At 35.2% G+C, this 20,336-nt stretch overlaps 2 protein-coding genes across 2 annotated transcripts; one reads left to right on the forward strand and one right to left on the reverse strand.

Annotated features, from left to right (window-relative positions):
- Window positions 1–6,498: 6,498 nt before the first annotated feature.
- On the reverse strand, window positions 6,499–14,037 carry LOC128225544 (uncharacterized). The gene is made up of 7 exons (XM_052935399.1): window positions 13,780–14,037; window positions 12,545–12,643; window positions 11,970–12,062; window positions 9,889–9,985; window positions 9,275–9,482; window positions 8,347–8,451; window positions 6,499–7,067 (listed from the first exon to the last, which is right to left on the reverse strand). The coding sequence occupies exons 1-7, from the start codon at window positions 13,817–13,819 to the stop codon at window positions 6,528–6,530; spliced, it is 1,182 nt and encodes a 393-aa protein (XP_052791359.1). The 5' UTR covers window positions 13,820–14,037; the 3' UTR covers window positions 6,499–6,527.
- Window positions 14,038–18,397: 4,360 nt separating this feature from the next.
- LOC128225782 (muscarinic acetylcholine receptor M5-like) lies at window positions 18,398–19,582 on the forward strand. Its single transcript, XM_052935680.1, has one exon. It carries the CDS (start codon window positions 18,398–18,400, stop codon window positions 19,580–19,582), a length of 1,185 nt encoding a protein of 394 aa, XP_052791640.1.
- Window positions 19,583–20,336: the final 754 nt, after the last annotated feature.

The following is a 20,336-nucleotide window of genomic DNA, read 5'->3' on the forward strand; positions in this document are numbered from 1 at the left end:
ATTAGCATGACATTTTCAATATTGCATCCTAAAATTAATTCAATTCAAATACCAAGTAAAACAACGAAGCAAATTTATGTCCGAAGGCCCAAATTCGCACGATGTGGCTCATTATTATCGGAATTATTTTTCCCGATTTTTTTTCAAAGTACACCTTCTATATAAATATATAATATCTATCTCATGTTATGTAGTTTACAATATGTATGTGTACTTGTACCACTGTATTTCATTGTATGTTATTTTTGTATGGCTATGATGTTGTCACAACATTAATGCTAATACAACTTATGTTATGTTATGTTATGTTATGTTATGTTATGTTATGTTATGTTATGTTATGTTATGTTATGTTATGTTTATAAGTTGGTTTTATGGTTAAATTATATTACAAAACTTACTACATAAAATAAGTTTTTCTAATGAAAGAGTGAAATCGAAAGTCCGTTTAAGGACACTTTTATTCAAAATCAATACATACACCAGTAAAACAAACATTAATTTGACTATTAAACCTTTAACTTCTTACTAAATAATGCATTTATGGATTTTTTTTTTTACTGATAACAAGATTGTGACCATGTATTTAATAGCAGAAAGCGAAAAAAAACAAAATGATTGGTGAGTGCTTAAAGATTTACAGGGGTCTACTGTAGTATCATAAGGTAGAAATGCCGTGTGCTCATTTCTTTCAAATTGAACCCGGTATCGCTCATTAGAAACATTATTTTCGACATTCATTCATCCTTTTTGGAATATTAAACAATATTATTAATTGTGGTAATTCTTATTTGGGAGCAAGAGTTGCTCTTTAAGTATTACTGCGATATCAAGGTTCCATCTCCCCACCAAACTTCCAGAAGATGGAGTTAAAAATCTTAATGTGTCCAACACCCCAACGTGTGAATTTATATAAATGTATTTTACAAGTTTTTTACATGTAAAATAACATTTTCCTCAGGCAATTAGGACATCGTTGTGATATAATCTAAGATAGAAAGATAAAATAGTAAAATGTCATTGATTTTTTTTGTTACATTATAAAATGATGATTTATAAATTTTGATTTCAATGTTTCTATTTTGCGTATCATTATGGTCTAGTGACAAAGATTTGTACCTATCTTAATATCAAATGCATTGACTTCTCGTACACGTGTTTGTGTATAATAATTCAACTTCTAGAATGTTGACAAAGAGGTGTGCGCTTAATGTGTCACTATGTTTGTTTGTGTGTGTTATTCTATTAATATTGTGGACTAAACCTAGAAGAATTCGTGTTTTCTTACCTACGTTGCAGTCAACAACCAAACAACAACAGCCATACCCAGTCTTTCGAACCATTTCTTCAAACAACGCTGATAAGAAAACGGAACTAAGATCCCATCAAACACCAGACAGTTTTCGGCAACTTTCTACAAGCTCGGAACCTTGTGTTCAACGTTTACCGAAAGCAATCATAGTTGGCGTTCAAAAGTGCGGAACTTCTGCTTTACTTCATTTTTTAAACAAGCATCCACAGATCGAAGCGTGCTTGGTTCCAGAAGAGCCGAAGTTCTTTGCTTTCAATCCGTATGATGTTTTTAATTACAGAAAATTTATGGACAGTCTCTCTCGGGGGTTGAATTCTCCAAATACTGTCGGAGGTGACCTGTTGAAGTGGAAACGACGTTTTGACAGTTACATGAAAATGATGCCATGTAGCTATGGAAACCAAATCACCATTGAGAAGGACCCTGGATATTTTTACAGACAAGATATCGCGAGACGCATAAAGGACTGGAACCCTCATATCAAACTTCTCTTCATTGTAAAAGATCCGGTGGAGAGGAGCGTGTCGGCAATTGCCATGAAGAAATCACATGGGAAAACCGGAATTCGAACAGTGGATGATCTTGTACTTGCACCTTATAGAGATGGAAATCGAAGTGTTGATGACACATCGCAGTTTATAAAGATGTCAGATTATCAACTCCATATGCGATTTTGGTTAAAGTATTTTAGCCTTGAACAAATGCTGATAGTTGACGGCGATACACTTGAAACAGCCCCTACGGAGGAGTTACACAAAGTAGAACAGTTTTTAGATTTAAAACCATTCTTTACCAGCTCGATGTTCAAATTTAACGTAACTAAAGGAAAGTATTGTTTTACACGAGGACAGAATGATAGCGAGTGTCTAGGCGACAATAAAGGGCGCGTGCATCCTTACATTAGTAACAGCACGAGAAGTGTACTTCGGGAGTACTTTGCACCAAAGAATGAGCAATTCTTTGAGATGGTTAATCAAACATTTCGCTGGGGTAACGACTAATTTTCTTTCCCTTTAAAGTGACACTCTAGTCAAAATCAATACATATATCAATATAATAAAAATTATTTTTGAGTGATAAAACTTTATAACTACTTACTGTCTTACTGATAACAAGATTGTAACCGCGTATTTATTAGCTGAAAACGCAAAAATATTAAATGATTGGTGAGTGCTCAAAGATTTACTGTGATCTACTATTGTCTCATAAGGTAGAAATAACGTGATTTTTTGCATTGTTCTTTTAAATAAAACTCGGTATCCTTCATAAGAATCTTTTTTTTTCAATATGTTATTGTGGTAAATCTTATTTGGGAGGAAGAGTGCATCTTTAACAATAGTAAAGATACTGTTAACTGTACTTACTGCGGAGCCTGGCCCTGTTTCCAAATATATTATTTCCTTTATTTTGAACTTAGCACTGTGTAAGATGCCAATGATTTTACAGCAACATATCTTGTTCTACACTTACATTACTTTGCGCCAATATAAATTAATTGCTAGGTTTTCATCCAATCTTTTTTAAATTAAGGTATTTTTATTCATAGATGACTGTTTTACCGTTGAATATTTGTCCATGCTCTTTCTTTTTGCAAAATCGACCATAAACATGACAAGGGGACCACTGACATTATGAACTTTGAGTTTGTTAGTGGTATGAAACACCGCATTTCCATTTTTGGCAAGTTCTGAATGATAGTGCTTTGATTATCGACAAAGTGTGCATATCGATGTGTTAAATATGTTTGAATTATTGTGACTATTTATAACTGTTTGTATTTGGTACAGAAATAGAAAATATGAACTAAATGTAATAGTGGATAAATGCTACTAAATGATAATAGTTTTATATATAATATATATATGAACTATTTTAACCGAAAAAGATATAGAAAAAAAAACATGAAAATTAAACCTGAACTCACTGGAAATCGAGTCTTTTAATGCTTAAAATTTAAAACAATCTCGACCCCATCCCTTCCACGGCCCTATTGTTAATTTGCTTTTTACGCGCCTGGATTGTGAAAAATAAATGATATCTTATACAAAGTCAGTTTTATTGGCACAATGTTGCGCAAGAGTGTGGTCTTCCGCGGAAAACGCAGTTGCCCGGCTTGATGGCCATTAACCAAACTCACATGCACCTCGGCCAAGAATCGAACCAAGTTCGCCTTCGTGAAAGGCGAGTGCGCTTAAACCTGCGCTAATCGGACAACCGGTCAGTCTTTGTTGTTGGAAAACCACTTCTCGGCCATGTCAAGTCTTGTGGTGGCGGATCCACGGTCTAGTGGTAACACACTTGACTATCAAGTACCAGGTATTTTTCATTTTGAACTCAATTTTACGACAATATCATAGTTGCATAATATAAGTATCTATCATGTGTTTCCGGTATGGATAGAAAAATCCGACCCGAGGGCACGTGCGTAAGCTGGTAACGAGGCTTGCCGAGTTACCGGCCACGCAGCGTGCCCGAGGGTCGGATTTTTCGATGATTGATATTTTTTCTTGCATATCTAAATTAATCAATTTGTGGAAAAAATGACGTTGAAAATGAACTTTTGTACAATAACACCAAAAAGCGCGTGCGACGTTGTTTACTGACGTCATACAGCGCAGTTACTAAAAATAGCGTTTTTTACAATTATTTATTTTCAATTTTAATTAAAAGTCTTGCAAACATATATATCTGATAGCGCTTTATTGAAAAGGCATAATTATTTTTTTCATAAACCATACAATAAATGAAATAAGAAGTGGCGCGTGGTTTCGCGTGACTCATCTTACATGGGGTATGTAAGATGGGTTTTTCCAGCACTGGTCACATGACCGGAAACACACGTCCGGTATGCAAGAAAAAGCATTTGCGCAGGGGTAATGGTTTATATCTGAAAATGTTACCCTTCGTATAAGCCTGAAAATGTTACCCTTCGTATAAGCAAGAAAATGTTACCCTTCGAATAAGCCTGAAAATGTAACCCTTCGTATAAGCCTGAAAATGTTACCCTTCGTATAAGCCTGAAAATGTAACCCTTCGTATAAGCCTGAAAATGTTACCCTTCGTTTAAGCCTGAAAATGTTACCCTTCGTATAAAAATGAAAATGTGACCCTTTGTATAAGCCTGAAAATGTGACCCTTCGTATAAGCCTGAAAATGTTACCCTTCGTTTAAGCCTGAAAATATTACCCTTCGTATAAGCCTGGAAATATTACCCTTCGTTTAAGCCTGAAAATGTTACCCTTCGTATAAGCCTGAAAATGTTACCCTTCGTATAAGCCTGAAAATATTACCCTTCGTTTAAGCCTGAAAATGTTACCCTTCGTATAAGCCTGAAAATGTGACCCTTCGTATAAGCAAGACAATGTTACCCTTCGAATAAGCCTGAAAATATCACCCTTCGTTTAAGCCTGAAAATGTTACCCTTCGTATAAGCCTGAAAATATCACCATTCGTTTAAGCCTGAAAATGTTACCCTTCGTATAAGCCTGAAAATGTAACCCTTTGTATAAGCATGAAAATGTTACCCTTCGTATAAGCCTGAAAATGTAACCCTTTGTATAAGCCTGAAAATGTAACCCTTTGTATAAGCATGAAATGGTTACCCTTCGAATAAGCCTGAAAATGTTACCCTTCGAATAAGCCTGAAAATGTAACCCTTTGTATAAGCATGAAAATGTAACCCTTCGTATAAGCCTGAAAATGTAACCCTTTGTATAAGCATGAAATGGTTACCCTTCGAATAAGCCTGAAAATGTTACCCTTCGAATAAGCCTGAACATGTTAGCCTTCGTATAAGCCTGAAAATGTAACCCTTCGAATAAGCCTGAAAATGTTACCCTTCGAATAAGCCTGAAAATGTTACCCTTCGAATAAGCCTGAAAATGTAACCCTTCGTATAAGCCTGAAAATGTTACCCTTCGAATAAGCCTGAAAATGTAACCCTTCGAATAAGCCTGAAAATGTTACCCTTCGAATAAGCCTGAAAATGTTACCCTTCGAATAAGCCTGAACATGTTAGCCTTCGTATAAGCCTGAACATGTTAGCCTTCGTATAAGCCTGAACATGTTAGCCTTCGTATAAGCCTGAACATGTTAGTCTTCGTATAAGCCTGAAAATGTTAGTCTTCGTATAAGCCTGAACATGTTACCCTTCGTATAAGCCTGAAAATGTTAGTCTTCGAATAAGCCTGAACATGTTAGTCTTCGTATAAGCCTGAAAATGTTACCCTTCGTATAAGCCTGAACATGTTACCCTTCGTATAAGCCTGAACATGTTAGCCTTCGTATAAGCCTGAACATGTTAGCCTTCGTATAAGCCTGAACATGTTAGTCTTCGTATAAGCCTGAAAATGTTACCCTTCGTATAAGCCTGAAAATGTTAGCCTTCGTATAAGCCTGAAAATGTTAGCCTTCGTATAAGCCTGAACATGTTAATCTTCGTATAAGCCTGAACATGTTAGCCTTCGTATAAGCCTGAACATGTTAGTCTTCGTATAAGCCTGAACATGTTAGCCTTCGTATAAGCCTGAACATGTTACCCTTCGTATAAGCCTGAACATGTTACCCTTCGTATAAGCCTGAACATGTTAGCCTTCGTATAAGCCTGAACATGTTACCCTTCGTATAAGCCTGAACATGTTACCCTTCGTATAAGCCTGAACATGTTAATCTTCGTATAAGCCTGAACATGTTACCCTTCGTATAAGCCTGAACATGTTACCCTTCGTATAAGCCTGAACATGTTAGTCTTCGTATAAGCCTGAACATGTTACCCTTCGTATAAGCCTGAACATGTTAATCTTCGTATAAGCCTGAACATGTTAGCCTTCGTATAAGCCTGAACATGTTAGTCTTCGTATAAGCCTGAACATGTTAGTCTTCGTATAAGCCTGAAAATGTTACCCTTCGTATAAGCCTGAAAATGGAATAAGTATATTTTGATAGCGTTTCTTGCGGGTGGACTCATATTTTAACGCTGGTTAGATTCTTTTTCATCAAACTTGAAACAACGAACCCTTTATAATGAAGTAATATAAGTAATTATTGTATATGTAAACAATTGCAAAACCACAGTGTAACAAATTTACAGCCTGCCTTGAATTAAAGAAATTTTGTAGCTTTTTATTTTATTATTGATTTTTCGCAATAAGATCAAACATAAGCAAATCGTTGAGGTATTGCAAATATATAAGTACATATGTACACTCTTTATAAATCATATTAAACACTTTCCAATAGGCGAACAACTTTCAAAGTAATGTAACACTTCGTTTCTGCGGATTTCTACGACTTTGTTTAACGACTTTCCTGGTTCGAAAATATCCGTTTCATGATAAATCCTCCTGAATAAAATACCCAACACAGACTGGTCGAACCTGTGACAACGACCATCCCGTGAATCTTTTAAATCACATATTATCTTGAGATTGCTCCCCTTAGGAGCGATGCAGTCTTCATTTAGGGCGCATTTTACCCACGCTTTGACAACAGCCTTTGTTATGGAGTTGAAATAAAACAAAACCGTCGTTGCGCTTACTTCGGCAAAAGGTTTAAATTTACACGTGTCTTCTTTTAAAAACGTGAACGTTCGTGCGTCCGTCTGCCTGGTGATTCCGAGCACGTTATGTTCATCGTGGTGTACGTTGTAGAGGGCCCCGTGTGCACGTGCAAGGGACAGGGTCGGTTCGAGGTCACCGGATATGAACCGAACTGAACTATCCAGCCACCAAACGAAGCCAAACTCCATCAGAACAGTCTGAAGACAAAAAATAAAGATTTTTTTTTATTTGTAGTCATTGGCTCAGATTTTGTTACATTTGTACGTCGGCTGCGAAAATGGGTATTGTTGAGGTTTTCACTTTATTGTCAAAAATAAACTCAACTACGATATGATTTAAAAAAACCTCTTTGAATACTAACTAAACTATCAACCCCCTTAAGATTCAAAATTTTGTTCAAGTCACATTTATGGATGTGACGGGGTCAAGCCGTAGTGCAGCCATTACAGGGCGCGGGCACACCCTTATAAACCCAACAACAGCAACGAATCAGTCGTCTTTAACCTGGTTAGAAATACTGCAGGAGCCAATACTAATTCTGTAAAGCTTGTAAAGTATATATTTTTTTGCCAGTTTGCACTTTAAAATGATTCGATTGGTTAATATTTATTGTTAGATAAATATTTGCCGATCAATATACATTTTGGTCAATTTTGACAAAACCAAAGACTTAACATGTTCCCTTTCCATTTACTATCTCCGAAATAATGACAAACAACCAAATTCAATTACTAATTTGTATATAGCACTCGGGCAACCGACTGATAGATGTACATGTAACAAAAATAAATATTTATCATAAATATTTCATATAAACACTGCATGTATTTTATAATACTTTAACATGAAAACACATACTTTCTATACCTTCGTTTTATCATGTTCAACCATTTCAAAATGCAACAACAAAATCATAAAATTTAGGTTCGTGTTCATCGGCTGCCCAAAGATGAATGAGCCTAAACCGAGATTTGCACGAAAACCTCGTGCACCTATTTAACTTGCGACACCTGACGGAGATATTCATCGATACAAAAGGAAATCAATTTTCTACTAATTCATTGCATTCAAACATAGAAAATTACATTTTTTACACAATTTGGCTTAATATCACAAATGTGTTAAAAAGATGTGATTTGTGTGATCATAAATGCTCCAGGGCAAAAATACAACACTTTTTATAAGAATAAGCTATAGCCGAACAAGGCACGGGTTCGTAATATCAAACATAATTATGATTTTCATACAGAAAAACGTCTTTTCGTAACTGACGTCGGTTGTGTAACATCCCTGTGCGCACTGACGGTTGATTTGGAAGAGAGAGCGGACTAACATTTCAAAGAGTTAAATGATTTAAAATTATTAACTTATAAATCTCTATAAACCAGCGGACGGCATATCATAAACTTTTTCATATCTTTTTTCACAATGTCAGATTGCTTCGACGTAAATGCACTGTTTGACATGTATGCTTACCTGGATTATGATTGGCTTAAAAGCATACGTTTTCCTTATTTTGACATGGGCGGGATAATCTTCATAGACAAACTTTCTTAATTCGCAACGGCAGTTCCGTATCATCTGAAATTTAATGAACACGCATAAAATTAATAAGGGCATATCTATTTAAGATATGACATTCATAATATGCATTACGCAACAGAACACGATATAAAATTAATTGCCTTGGGCTTCCTTTTTATGAGACAAGTCGACAATTGAATATACTAATTTTAAGAAATTAAGAAATAATTCGCATAATGAAAGGTGTTGGGGCAATGTGTTTACTCCCATGAGCTAGTACACAAAGTTTGGTGTTCGAAATTATATCTTGTTCAATGAGTTGGCAGTGTTTTTCTTGTAAATTTCGCCGTACATTTTTGCCAATCAACAGTCCGTCGATTGTAACCAGGTTTAATAACTGTCTCCAAGGATCTCCATGGACGTATTTTGTCTACGACAGCCCCTATTTTAGAAAAGAGATGCTTGGCTAATCGAGAATACATTCGTTACTTATAATAGTGAATCTTCGGTGAGTCGTGGGTGTTCCTGGTGAATCGTGAAGCCCAAACGAAAGCTTTAAGGAAACCGACCCACAAATAAGCTATTTCTCTGTTAGCGTCATTTAACGTAATTCTATTTTTTATAGTCTTGTGACCCCATACAATTTGGGTACATTCTCTTTTTTATGGGGTCACTATTTATCGAAAATTCTGGTTCTGATACCTTAAATTGTTTTGGTGCAGCTACTATTTTTTTTCAAAACACAGAGCGCGACCTTAGTGCATTCTTATCTAATTCGGACATCTTCGTACAGTTATCGTATAGGCGGTGCTAAATCGTAGTTAATTCGTAGAGGATAGTAATATATTGACAACGTCTTGCAGCTCCTTCAAAGTCTTACCATTTTCCGTTGTCTCCTGGTCAGCCCTAAGTCGTACACAATTACTTTAATGTTCTTGTACTCCGGTCTCTTCATCAAATGCCAATGAACTGACCAATGTAGCCCGATCCCTATTGGATAAAAGTTGCGGTCGACGGCTGTCACTATTACGGGAATCTTTCTTAGCTCCCTTGGTGCCTCCATGTGGCCCCCGATTCTCGACATGTACCTATGTTGGTATTATTGATTGGGTATTGATACTAATCGCTCATCGGATATCCTCGGACAAGATAAACGACAGATTATAAAAAAGGGGTAAGAAAAATGAAAACTTCTTGAACATAATTAAACAAGCTCCGTTTAAATGTATAAATGAGGAGACACGAAAACAAATTCTAATGATGTGTCTTTGTTATTTAGAAACTTAAGTCTGTTTTAAATTATAAGCTTTAAGGTCTTACTTGAATGCCAGATACAATTCTTAATCTAATCTAGACCAGTGTTTAACTCTGATGTTCTAGTATTTATATCTAAACAATACAATCATGTATAGATAGATATACATAGCGATGATTGATTATCGATCGATTATTTGCGACAGACTTTACTCAGGCCATCGTTTCATCCTTATATACCTGAGGGCGTCACCGGCCGGATACTGCTCTATCACATTCACATTTTCTTCTACCGTTGGTAAAAAGTATTCCTTGCAAGTGGATTTGGGCTTCCTTTCTAAAAAAACAACAGTATTTGTAAAGGCTTTGTGAAATTGAGATAAAACAGCGCAGATACGATTTTAGCAAACACATACATTTTCAGACGTTTGTTTTGAATGCGTTACAGATGTAATTGTGCGAACAAACAATTCTTTATATGTTCTTACTTCGTCACACAATTGATGTATATTCCACATGGCAAGGCTGCCTTTTAGGGTAAAAAGATAACAAAAGGGAAGTATTGTTTTTTCTCTCTTTTAACTTGAAAACTGGAGAGATTTCAGAATTTGGTTTGTCGCTAATGTTTCATTAGGTAACACGTCAAGAACGGCTTAAAGGCGCACAATATAGGTTTATGCGATGCTTTATTTTTTATTTTAATGCATAATCGTGTTTAACTCATTTAAAATAAATGATAAAAATCCATATGATTTAGATTCAGACAAAATATATTAGCTATATTTAAATTTAGTGATTTTTACTTGGGTATTTGTGACAACGTGGCCATTAATTAATTAGGCTACTTTTTATTATCTCTTCCTAACTCATGTGATTTTTGTTTTAATCATTGACGTCTAATGAGTTACATGCTAATGCATTCAAATTCAAAAAAAAGAAGATTTTTTATGCACCAACCTGTATTGGGCACCTTTAAAGCTGCACTCTCACAGATTAACCGTTTTTACAACATATTTTTTGTCTTGGAATTCGCGTAAATATCTGCAATCAAGTGATGAAAGACTGCTAACAAAAGATCAGAATGCAGATTTTCATATTTCCATTCCAAATTAAATGTTTTATGGCTTAAAGCGTTTATAACGGTTTAAGAAAACTGCATAAAACATCAGTTTTGGAGCTAAAGTATGATCTGATCTTTTGTCATCAGTCTTTTATCACTGGCTTGCAAATATTTACGCAAAGATTTGCTCATTCCAAGCCAAAAAATAAAAAAGGTTGTCAAAACGTTCAATCTGTGAGAGTGCAGCTTTAAAGCTGATTTTCACGAGTAAATAAGCGGTAAATCAGAAATATACTGCCATCCGTTTCGACAACATTTAATTTCGAACCGTTAATAATTGTTAAAGTTTGTTAGCAAGTACTTACAAAAATGAATGGAGACCCACTTGCATGATCATTTATTTTGTGTAAGAACAAACTAACAACCTTTAACTTTAAGTGGTCTACACACTACTGTGTAAACTACCCACTAAGTTCGCCAGCCACTGTTTATATATACCGGCTTATCTGATTAAAATCAATAACAACTGGCTGTCGATTCACTGGAATAAATGTATTTAATTCAGCAATTTTCTAGAATACTGCCTTCTCATTATACAAAAACATATGTTGACCACTAAATAATGTAAGTGCATTCAGACTTCACTTACCTTGAACCCATGGGAAAATGATACTATAGAAAGGAATATCCACGACTTTTAGTTTATGTGATAATATTGAGATGATAATACCGCGACTTTCAGTCTATGTGATAATATGGAAATGAATATACCGCGACTTCCAGTTCATGTGATAATATATAATTTATTACACCGCGTCTTTCAGTGTATATGATAATATAGAAATGATAACACCGCGACTCTCAGTTTATGTGATAATATAGAAATGAATATACCGCGACTTTCAGTTTGTGTGATAATATAGAAATGAATATACCGCGACTTTCAGTTTATGTGATAATATAGAAATGAATATACCGCGACTTTCAGTTTATGTGATAATATAGAAATGAATATACCGCGACTCTCAGTTTATGTGATAATATAGAAATGAATATACCGCGACTTTCAGTTTGTGTGATATTTAAATGTAGAAATGATTACACCGCTACTTCCAGTTTATGTGGTAACATAGAAATGATAATACCGGGACTGTTAGTTTATCAGATAACATAAAAATGATAACACCGCGACTTCCAGTTTATGTGATAACATAGAAATGATAAGACCACAACTTTCAGTTTATGTCTTTTAATCATTTACCTTTCACTTGCAATCCGTCCACAAATGACTGGCCCGAGTCTCCAACCAAGGGAAAACTCGTGTTTACTGGTTCTTTTGGCGTAAGCAGCGGACCTAAATGGAATTATACTGGAAACAATTAGTGAACGAAAACACACATATATGAACTCGATTGTTTATAACTCACAAAGGCGTCTTAGAAATCAATAATTAATTGCACACAGAAAATGCGATGGCTTTAGCTACAAAGATTAACATCTATACGTAATACTGTGTTGTTGTTTTTTTAGTTTTACAAAAAAATATCGTAAGTGGTTTTTTAAACAGTAAAAAACGAAAACGCAAACACGTGTCTGTTGTTTTTCAGCCAACAAAAAGGGACATAACTAAGGATTTCTTGAAACCAGAGCAGTGCGCCTTACCGTATATGCGTGTTCTGTTCTGGTACATGTATTACAAGTTTCAGTTGAATACCTTGAACGCTTTTCGAGGTATTACCAAGTTTGTGCACGCCGCAGACGCCGAGGCTATGACAAAACTGCTACCTTTTTCTTAATAAAACATGCTTAAAAGAACTAAAATTTGAACATTCTTACCTGATTTGTTCTTATAATAAGTGTTGTTCAACAATAAGCCGATGTAGATGGATGTCAGGCCCAACCCAATAAGAATGGCCCTGCCGCAACATATTGCGCCTAAACGAATTTAAAACGAATGTAAAAAGGGTCGAAATAATGGCTTATTTTTTGTAATTATATGAGTAACATGATATGAAAGTTTTGCAATGACATACATGATGCTGAAAGGTTTAAGGTCTCAATCTTAAAATAAATGATCAACTCAATCCAAATGATGATTATAATCATTTTTACATATACATATATTTGATATAGTATTGATTGTGTTCACCCATCTGACGTCACTAACGTCTTGCAAATAATGGTGACGTCACTGTAACGAGTTTACATTTATCAACTGCTAAAAAGTAAATACTAATACATTTGGAAGTGCTTAACAATAAAAAGTGCCGTAAAAATACACGTGAAACTGCATCTATTGAGTCAACTCAACTCAACTCAACTCAACTCAACTCAACTCAACTCAACTCAACTCAACATCTTTATTTCCCACATGGCTAGAGATATTCACAATCTATACAAACATTGATAGACATAGCACACATATACAATGATGATACAGTTCAAAATTATAGCATATTGGTGTCAAATTATTTATACACATTGTAGGATATCTAAGTATAAATAAAAAGCTTATACTCTACATGCAAATTAAATTAGTCTATTTGACTTCTATGATGGTAAAGTCGTATGTGATCCACCGCTTGGATGCAGAAATCTTGTCGAAGTCATATTTACATTTTATTTAACCAGTACCTTCATGGCCAACACAAGACTTAAAAACAACAACATTATTCTTATAATTTTCAAAGAATTAATTAAAGCAGTATTGTGCAATACAATTTAGACTCATTTCCCCTGAGAACGGCTCGTTTGTAATCGGGAACATTCAATGTCATATAAACCTTTTCCCCTAAGAAGACTTAATATGTATTGAAAGTACGGTATCCTGAATGTTCAAAGTTTTGATGTACTTTGCCGCGCGTACTTGCTTTGAAAACAGTTGATGTTACTATCATTAAAATTCAAAGAGAATGTTTTTATTTCATCCAGAAGCAATGGAGAAATGTCTTCCGGGTTTAATTGCGTTTCACTTATTATCAAAGTAAAACAATAATTAAGTTGCTCCGAAGATATCCAGTGAAATGAAAGTTATTGCATGATACATTTTGAACTGGAAATGTAGGGCTTACCTCGGGATGAAAATTTGAAAGCGTCTACCGGTAAAACCATGATTTGAAGTTGATGAAAATAATAAAGTTCCCCTACTCACTCGTCGTTTCATACATATTTAACTTGGTTAACATCTGACCGGTAGTAAAATGAAAAATTAATGAGGCCTTAGGCAGTTGTCACAAACAAAATCCTTCTAACTAAATATGCTTAACGGTTGTTTTAAGTCTTGTCGTATTTCTAATTTAAGAAAATACAAACACAATTAAATCTTAGAAATATTGTATAGAAACAATATAGGTTATCACTGGATAAATCCACAAACGCACTAACAAAGCGATATCCAATTTCGTCGGTATTATGCAGTGGATGAATTAAATGGAAGTTGACATTTATATGCATCTGATGTGAAATGAGCAATTTACGGTTTGAATGTTATTTCGTAGCAACTACCAATAAAGTTTCCTCAGAAAATGATTAGAAATCTTTCTTAATAATTTCTTATAATTCTCAGGGTTTCAAATCTTAAAATAAATTTAACTCGATTAAGTAATGCTCGTTCTAGAGCATTCGTAACAACTCGGCCATCTCCGGGAAGGAGATTGGTTCTAGTGCTCGACACCCAAAGCCATATCTCGATATGACGTACCATTTAAAAATTATGCACTACATATGTACACCAACAATAAGAAGTGCACCACATTTAACTAATTTAGATGTGGACCTCATGTTTACATGCGCTGGTCTATATATACCAAGGTACACCAATATTTATGAAATAGAGGTGTGTGTTTTTTATTAAGATAGAGGTGTATTTTATTATTTAAACATAATTTATTGTATGTCGATACATTAACACAACATATGATTAAGGAAACAACAAAGAAACAAAATCAGTTCAATGTACAAAACTTACGTTCATATTAAAAGAACATGCAATCGGATTTGGACACGAGTTTTTCCATCAACAGTTACGGCACTTTACCAAAACGTCACATGAAAAGTAAAATGATAAAGTTGTCACATAAACTATGCAACCAAATGTAATATCTAATGCAGTTATGTAATGTTCATATACAAAGGTGACTATCTATGTTTATACTTGGATCCCTTTATTTTGAAGTGCATTTTTATTTCGTTATATAGTTCTTCAAAACGGCATTTGACCCAAACGGTACGCCATAGCTCGTACGTGTGATTGTGTAGTGTTTGCATGGAAAGTTACCATCACAAATGCGCATTTCAAGATCTCTCCTATCATCGTTTTCAGTCACACACCATTTTCCGACCTTTTAAGCTGCACTCTCACAGATATATCGTTTTTTACAACTTTATTTATTTTTTTGCCTTTGAAAGAGCATTTTTTTGCGTAAATATCTGCAAACCAACGATAAAAGATTGCTGACAAAAGATCAGATCGCAGTTTTTCATAATTCCGTTCGAAAATCAATGTTTTATGGCTTAAACTGTTTCTTACGGTTTAAGAAAAATGCATAAAACATCAATTTTTGAACTTTAATATAAAATCTGCTATCTATTTTTTTGTCAGCAGTTTTATTATAACTGGTTTCCATGCATTTTTGCAAAAATTGGCTCGTTCCAAGACAAAAAAAAAATAATAATATAAAAGTTGTCAAAACATTCGATCTGTGAGAGTGCAGCTTTAAATGGACTGTACTCCGTATGATAAAATAGCGGGAAAAAAAGAAAATTGTCGAAAACTGACATAAACTTGGCATCGATGTGTACAATGCATTGAAACTTACTAACTGAAGTACAATTTTACAATTTATTCAAGTTAAGCAGTTATTTCGTATTTTTCCATTAAAAAAGATTACTGGGTATGTCTACCTGGTAGAATTTATTCCTTATGCGTGATTGGCTAGTCGGTGTTATCACGTGATATTACCGAGGTAGGTGTATAGCTTAATTATGTCACCCATTTAGAGTAAGTCGTCCTAGCTCAGTGGATACCACGCTGGACTGCAATTTTGGCGACACGGATTCGAACCCGGTCTCCGACACAATTTTTTCTTACATTTTGTTACTTTTTTACAAGTATGATATCAAAGCGTAACTCATTCTATTAGATAATTGTCCTGAGATTCGCTAAGAAAAAAAACTTTTTTAGGTGCTAATCTGGTGTACAGTCCCTTTAGCAACCATTTCATTCCGTTGTTCTTTCATAAGGAATACATCAGTTTTCGAAAGTGTGGCGCTTTAATAAACTCATGTCATTTTGTTAACTCGATCTTCCGAACAATGTCTATACCAACTGTAGAAGTGGGCGCTATTCATAAATTTTCTCAGCGAAATTGAGAAACAAAAAATAACCTGAAAATACATCATTCAATACAGCTCCAATCAGCAATTATGTTGAAATTAGGGCTGCTTTAATTTCAGGCTGAAAAGGCGGTTACAAGTCATATCAAATATGACGCATTCACTTTAACAAGGTTTCAATGGTATCACCAAGGTACTGATTTCTTCCATATGTAGTCTTTAATTGCGAAACGTCTCAGATCTCACAGAAAGCGCACTGTGCAGCCTTATTAATTGTGCAAATTGAAACCTGACATGGCCATAAAACTGTAATATAAATCAGCCCACTGCCTCTCTCCAGTGGCATTATAAATTTTGCACAATCAAGTGCGTTACCTCGTGCCTTCTTAAATCAGTTAATAATGACGTAATTACATAATTAAGGATAGTTTTTCTTTTGCAACTGTGCACTGTCAGCTTTCGGAAATGCCAGGGTAAGTAATGAATAATAACGTTTTTACTTGTAATTTACAGCTCACTTCTTTTTATAATGTATTTTTTCGTCTTCTAGTGTAACACTGGAGGTTGATATAATTATCGTTGATTTTTTTTTCGTTTACATTTTTTTATATTACAGATGCACTCTTACTGCCAAATAAGATTTATCACAATTAATACAGTTATTTTGGTATATCAGAAAGGATAAATACATGTCGAAAACAATGGTTCTTATAAAGGATACCGACTTTAATTTGAAAGAAAGGTGCAGAAAATACGGTATTTCTACCTTATGATACGACAGTAAATCACACTAAATCTTTTAGCACTCACCAATCATTTAATATTTTTGCGTTTTCTGCTATTAAGTACACGGCTACAATATTGTCATCAGTAATAAATATTTCCCATAAATGCATTATTTAGTAAGTAGTTCAAGGTTCATCACTCAAAATTTAAGTTTGTATAAATGTGTATCTGATGATTTTGAATAAGAGTGCCACTTTTTGTTTTCGCTTTCCTTCAAGTTCTTAAATACCATTCAGTAACATTATTTAATTAATATAATATATAATGGTTACAAGAGCTATTATTATTATTAAAAAGTAAAACAAATACATACCAGTCATGAGGTCGTTGAAGATAAAAGCCATTAATTGTCTTTAAACGAGCGTGTAATTTTAAATAAAACTACTTAAATTATACAATCTAGGCCGTCTAATCAGAGACTGGACGATTAAATATCGCGAGATCAGGAAGATTCAGTCATTGCCAACAGTGGAGAAATCCAGTGAAGCAATAGTTCCTACAGAGTTATATTGGCCCGGGAAAATATGGTTATACAGTTCTCTCGAATTAGTCTTTTAACATATCGACTTACTCTCTACATATATGATAGGATCATTCATGCCCTTTACGATGATGTTTTTTGTTTTAATATTATTCTTTTTTACATTTTATTGCCCCTCTCGTGGCATAATCTCAGTTGGGTAGGAATAATCCATCGGCAAGTTATCGACAGTTAGGGTATGGCATGTGAAACGAAGTTCCAGTTTTACTAAATTTTGTTAAAATGAGGTGGGAGAAATTGCATCAGCCATGACCGCGCTGGGGGCAGGATTGGTTCCAGGTGTAAGATTATAAGTATCTTCCATGGCCGAGAGTGTAAGATAGGTTCATCCCAACCCGAGCGTAGGGTTGGGATGTCTTACACGAACGGCTATGGTAGGTGCTTTTTTCCCACCTCAGTTAAATAATATAAAGTAAAATGATTTTTTTCGCTGGAACTCATTTGTGCATAGTGTAAATAATTTGCGTATATATATATGTGATAATCATGGTTGTCATGGATGTGCGTGCAGTGATTCCGATTATGCAAATAGTCAAATCGTTCTTTAAAAAGTTCTGGGGAGAGTGCAGCATTATTTCTCGAATGCAGCGTGAAAACCTTTTTATGGTGCCATTTGAAGCGAAAAATGATTAATTTGGATTTTAAATATTTGCCACAAGACAAGCTAGGTTTCCATTATGAGTACTTGTTTTATCTTTGCCCGTGGGCAAGATAAGAATGTCCAGCATGGCCAAAATTTAGGATCTACTTATCTGAGGTGGGAGAAAGGTTCATCCCAAACCTCGCACAGGGTGTAAATCTCGCTTCCGCAAAAACATCTATGCTCGGGTTGGAATAAACCTATACTTATATTTTTACACTATCGGCCATGAAAGATACTTATAGCCTAACACCGCAGCCTAACCACAATTATTCAAAATATACCTCATTGCGACTAAATTTGAAAGATTAGAAAAGTCGGAGTACGAAACGTTCATTGACAAGATGACTCCAAAATCTAAACATATCTTCATCTTTCTCATTTCTAGATGTCAGAAACTGAAGATTCAACAATGGTGCCTGATGCTGAAGTCGACTACGATCCTGACTATCTGGCAATGGTTCCAGCCCTCCAGGTTCCGTCAGCGATTGGAATTGGCTTTCTGATCCTCATCACCAGTTTTGGCAACATCATCACCATCATCGCCTTCGTTAGAGATACCCGTCTTCACACTGTGTACGACTTCTACATTTTCAACTTAGCCTTCGCCGATCTCCTCATCGGTTGTATCAGTATGCCTTTCTACGCTGTATACACCCTCAAAGAGTTCCAGTGGGATTTTGGTAAAGAGTTTTGCAAAGCTTGGCTGGCTATCGATTTTACCATGTGTTTCGAATCAGTTTTGTTGATTCTGATTATAAGTTTAGACAGACTTCTTCTTTTTGTGTTCGGGCCACATTATACTTCTACAGTGACCTTTAAAAGGGCTATAGCGCAAGTTGCATTTTCGTGGTTAGTATCGTTTCTTTTGTATGGACCAGCAATTATTGGCTGGGACCATTGGGTTGGATATTCCACAGTTGAATATATGGACTGCACTGTGGAGTTTGCTTACAACTTTGAGTATACGACCATAACAGCTATTCTCGAATTTGTATTACCAGTTACTGGATTGGTAATTATCAACTTTTTGATTTACCGGAAAATAAGTGGCCGCTTTGCGAGGCAGAGAAGCAACCGAGTTAAACCAACAACAGACAAAGGGAACGTAGTAAAACGATCAAATTGTGAAAAACAAGAACCACAGAGCAGCGGTGATCAATTGGATAAAGCTAACAGAAATGTTGCCTTCGAGAATGGTGAACAAATCGTATCCACATCGTCAAGCACGGGTGCAAACACTTCGACACAGAGTAGCAAATCAATTCGAGAAATAAAGCAAATAAAGCAGGAAAATAAAGCTGCGAGGTTTCTAGCCATTCTAGTCCTGGTGTTTCTGGCGACGTGGGCGCCGTATACAATAACAACCATTGTTCTCTCGTTCTGTGGCGATGACTGTGTGAACACAAGCGCCTATGAAAGCATGAACTGGATTTTGTGGGGCAAGTCGGCCATCAACCCTTTCTTGTATGCGATGAACAGTCAACGGTACAGATACAACTTCAAGAAGTATATATGTTGCTGGAAAAAGCAGGCTCAACCACAAGACAACACTTGTCAAACTATCGCTTAAGTGTGTTTATAAATTTGTGGGGACGCTAATAAATTTTTGGCGCACCGTACATGCGGGACTTTTGGACCCTGTCTTGAACCATTTTTTTTTAAATTTCTTTTCATGGATGGCGACCCCAGTGAGAATATCATTTTTTTTTTATAAATAGCGGATATTATTACACAAACATAATTAAACATTTGACTGCGTAAAGCAACCCTGTTTGTTGTCCGTCTTGTGATGAAGCGACTGGAATCCAATATTCGAACTGTGTGTGGATCGACAGTTTAGTGTCTTACCACAAGACCACTGGACTACGGCACACCCACTAATTGCTTAATAAGGATTTAGGAAAGATTTTAAACATGAATAAACAGCGTTCAATTTAGTTATTATCAAGCATTGCATATGAGTATCACCGTATTTATAATACGGTTATTACTTAATACTACTACGTTTTTCGAGAGGTAGTATTTACGTAAAATCTGTAAACATCCGAGTGGCGAATGAGACTGCCCGGATCATACGGATTATAAATAGCCCTTTTTATTATAAACAGTATGATTATTGGTTAAAATTACTTAAATACACGTAATTAAATAAAATATTACATTTTAATGACGCACAACTTTTTGTGTCGTCATTTAATCATAGCGCAATGATACTTGTTATGGCGTGACGTCAGCAAGGTCAAATATGCCCGTATTCAGTGTGTGAATACCACGTGATAAAAACGTCATATATGCTACGTCGGAATGCAACATTTTGCATAAAA

Source organism: Mya arenaria, chromosome 3, assembly GCF_026914265.1.
Source record: "Mya arenaria isolate MELC-2E11 chromosome 3, ASM2691426v1".
Taxonomy (NCBI): Eukaryota; Metazoa; Mollusca; class Bivalvia; order Myida; family Myidae; genus Mya; species Mya arenaria.

Bases quoted from the DNA above. Each gene is read 5' to 3' on its own strand.
- LOC128225782 (XM_052935680.1), top strand. From the start codon at position 18,398: ATGTCAGAAACTGAAGATTCAACAATGGTGCCTGATGCTGAAGTCGAC.
- LOC128225544 (XM_052935399.1), bottom strand. From the start codon at position 13,819: ATGGTTTTACCGGTAGACGCTTTCAAATTTTCATCCCGAG. The intron at 9,986-11,969 runs GTAAATGATTAA...TTGTTTTTTTAG, and splicing joins GGACGGATTGCAAGTGAAAG to AAAGGAAGCCCAAATCCACT. The intron at 9,483-9,888 runs GTATATAAGGAT...ATACCAACATAG, and splicing joins CCGGCCGGTGACGCCCTCAG to GTACATGTCGAGAATCGGGG.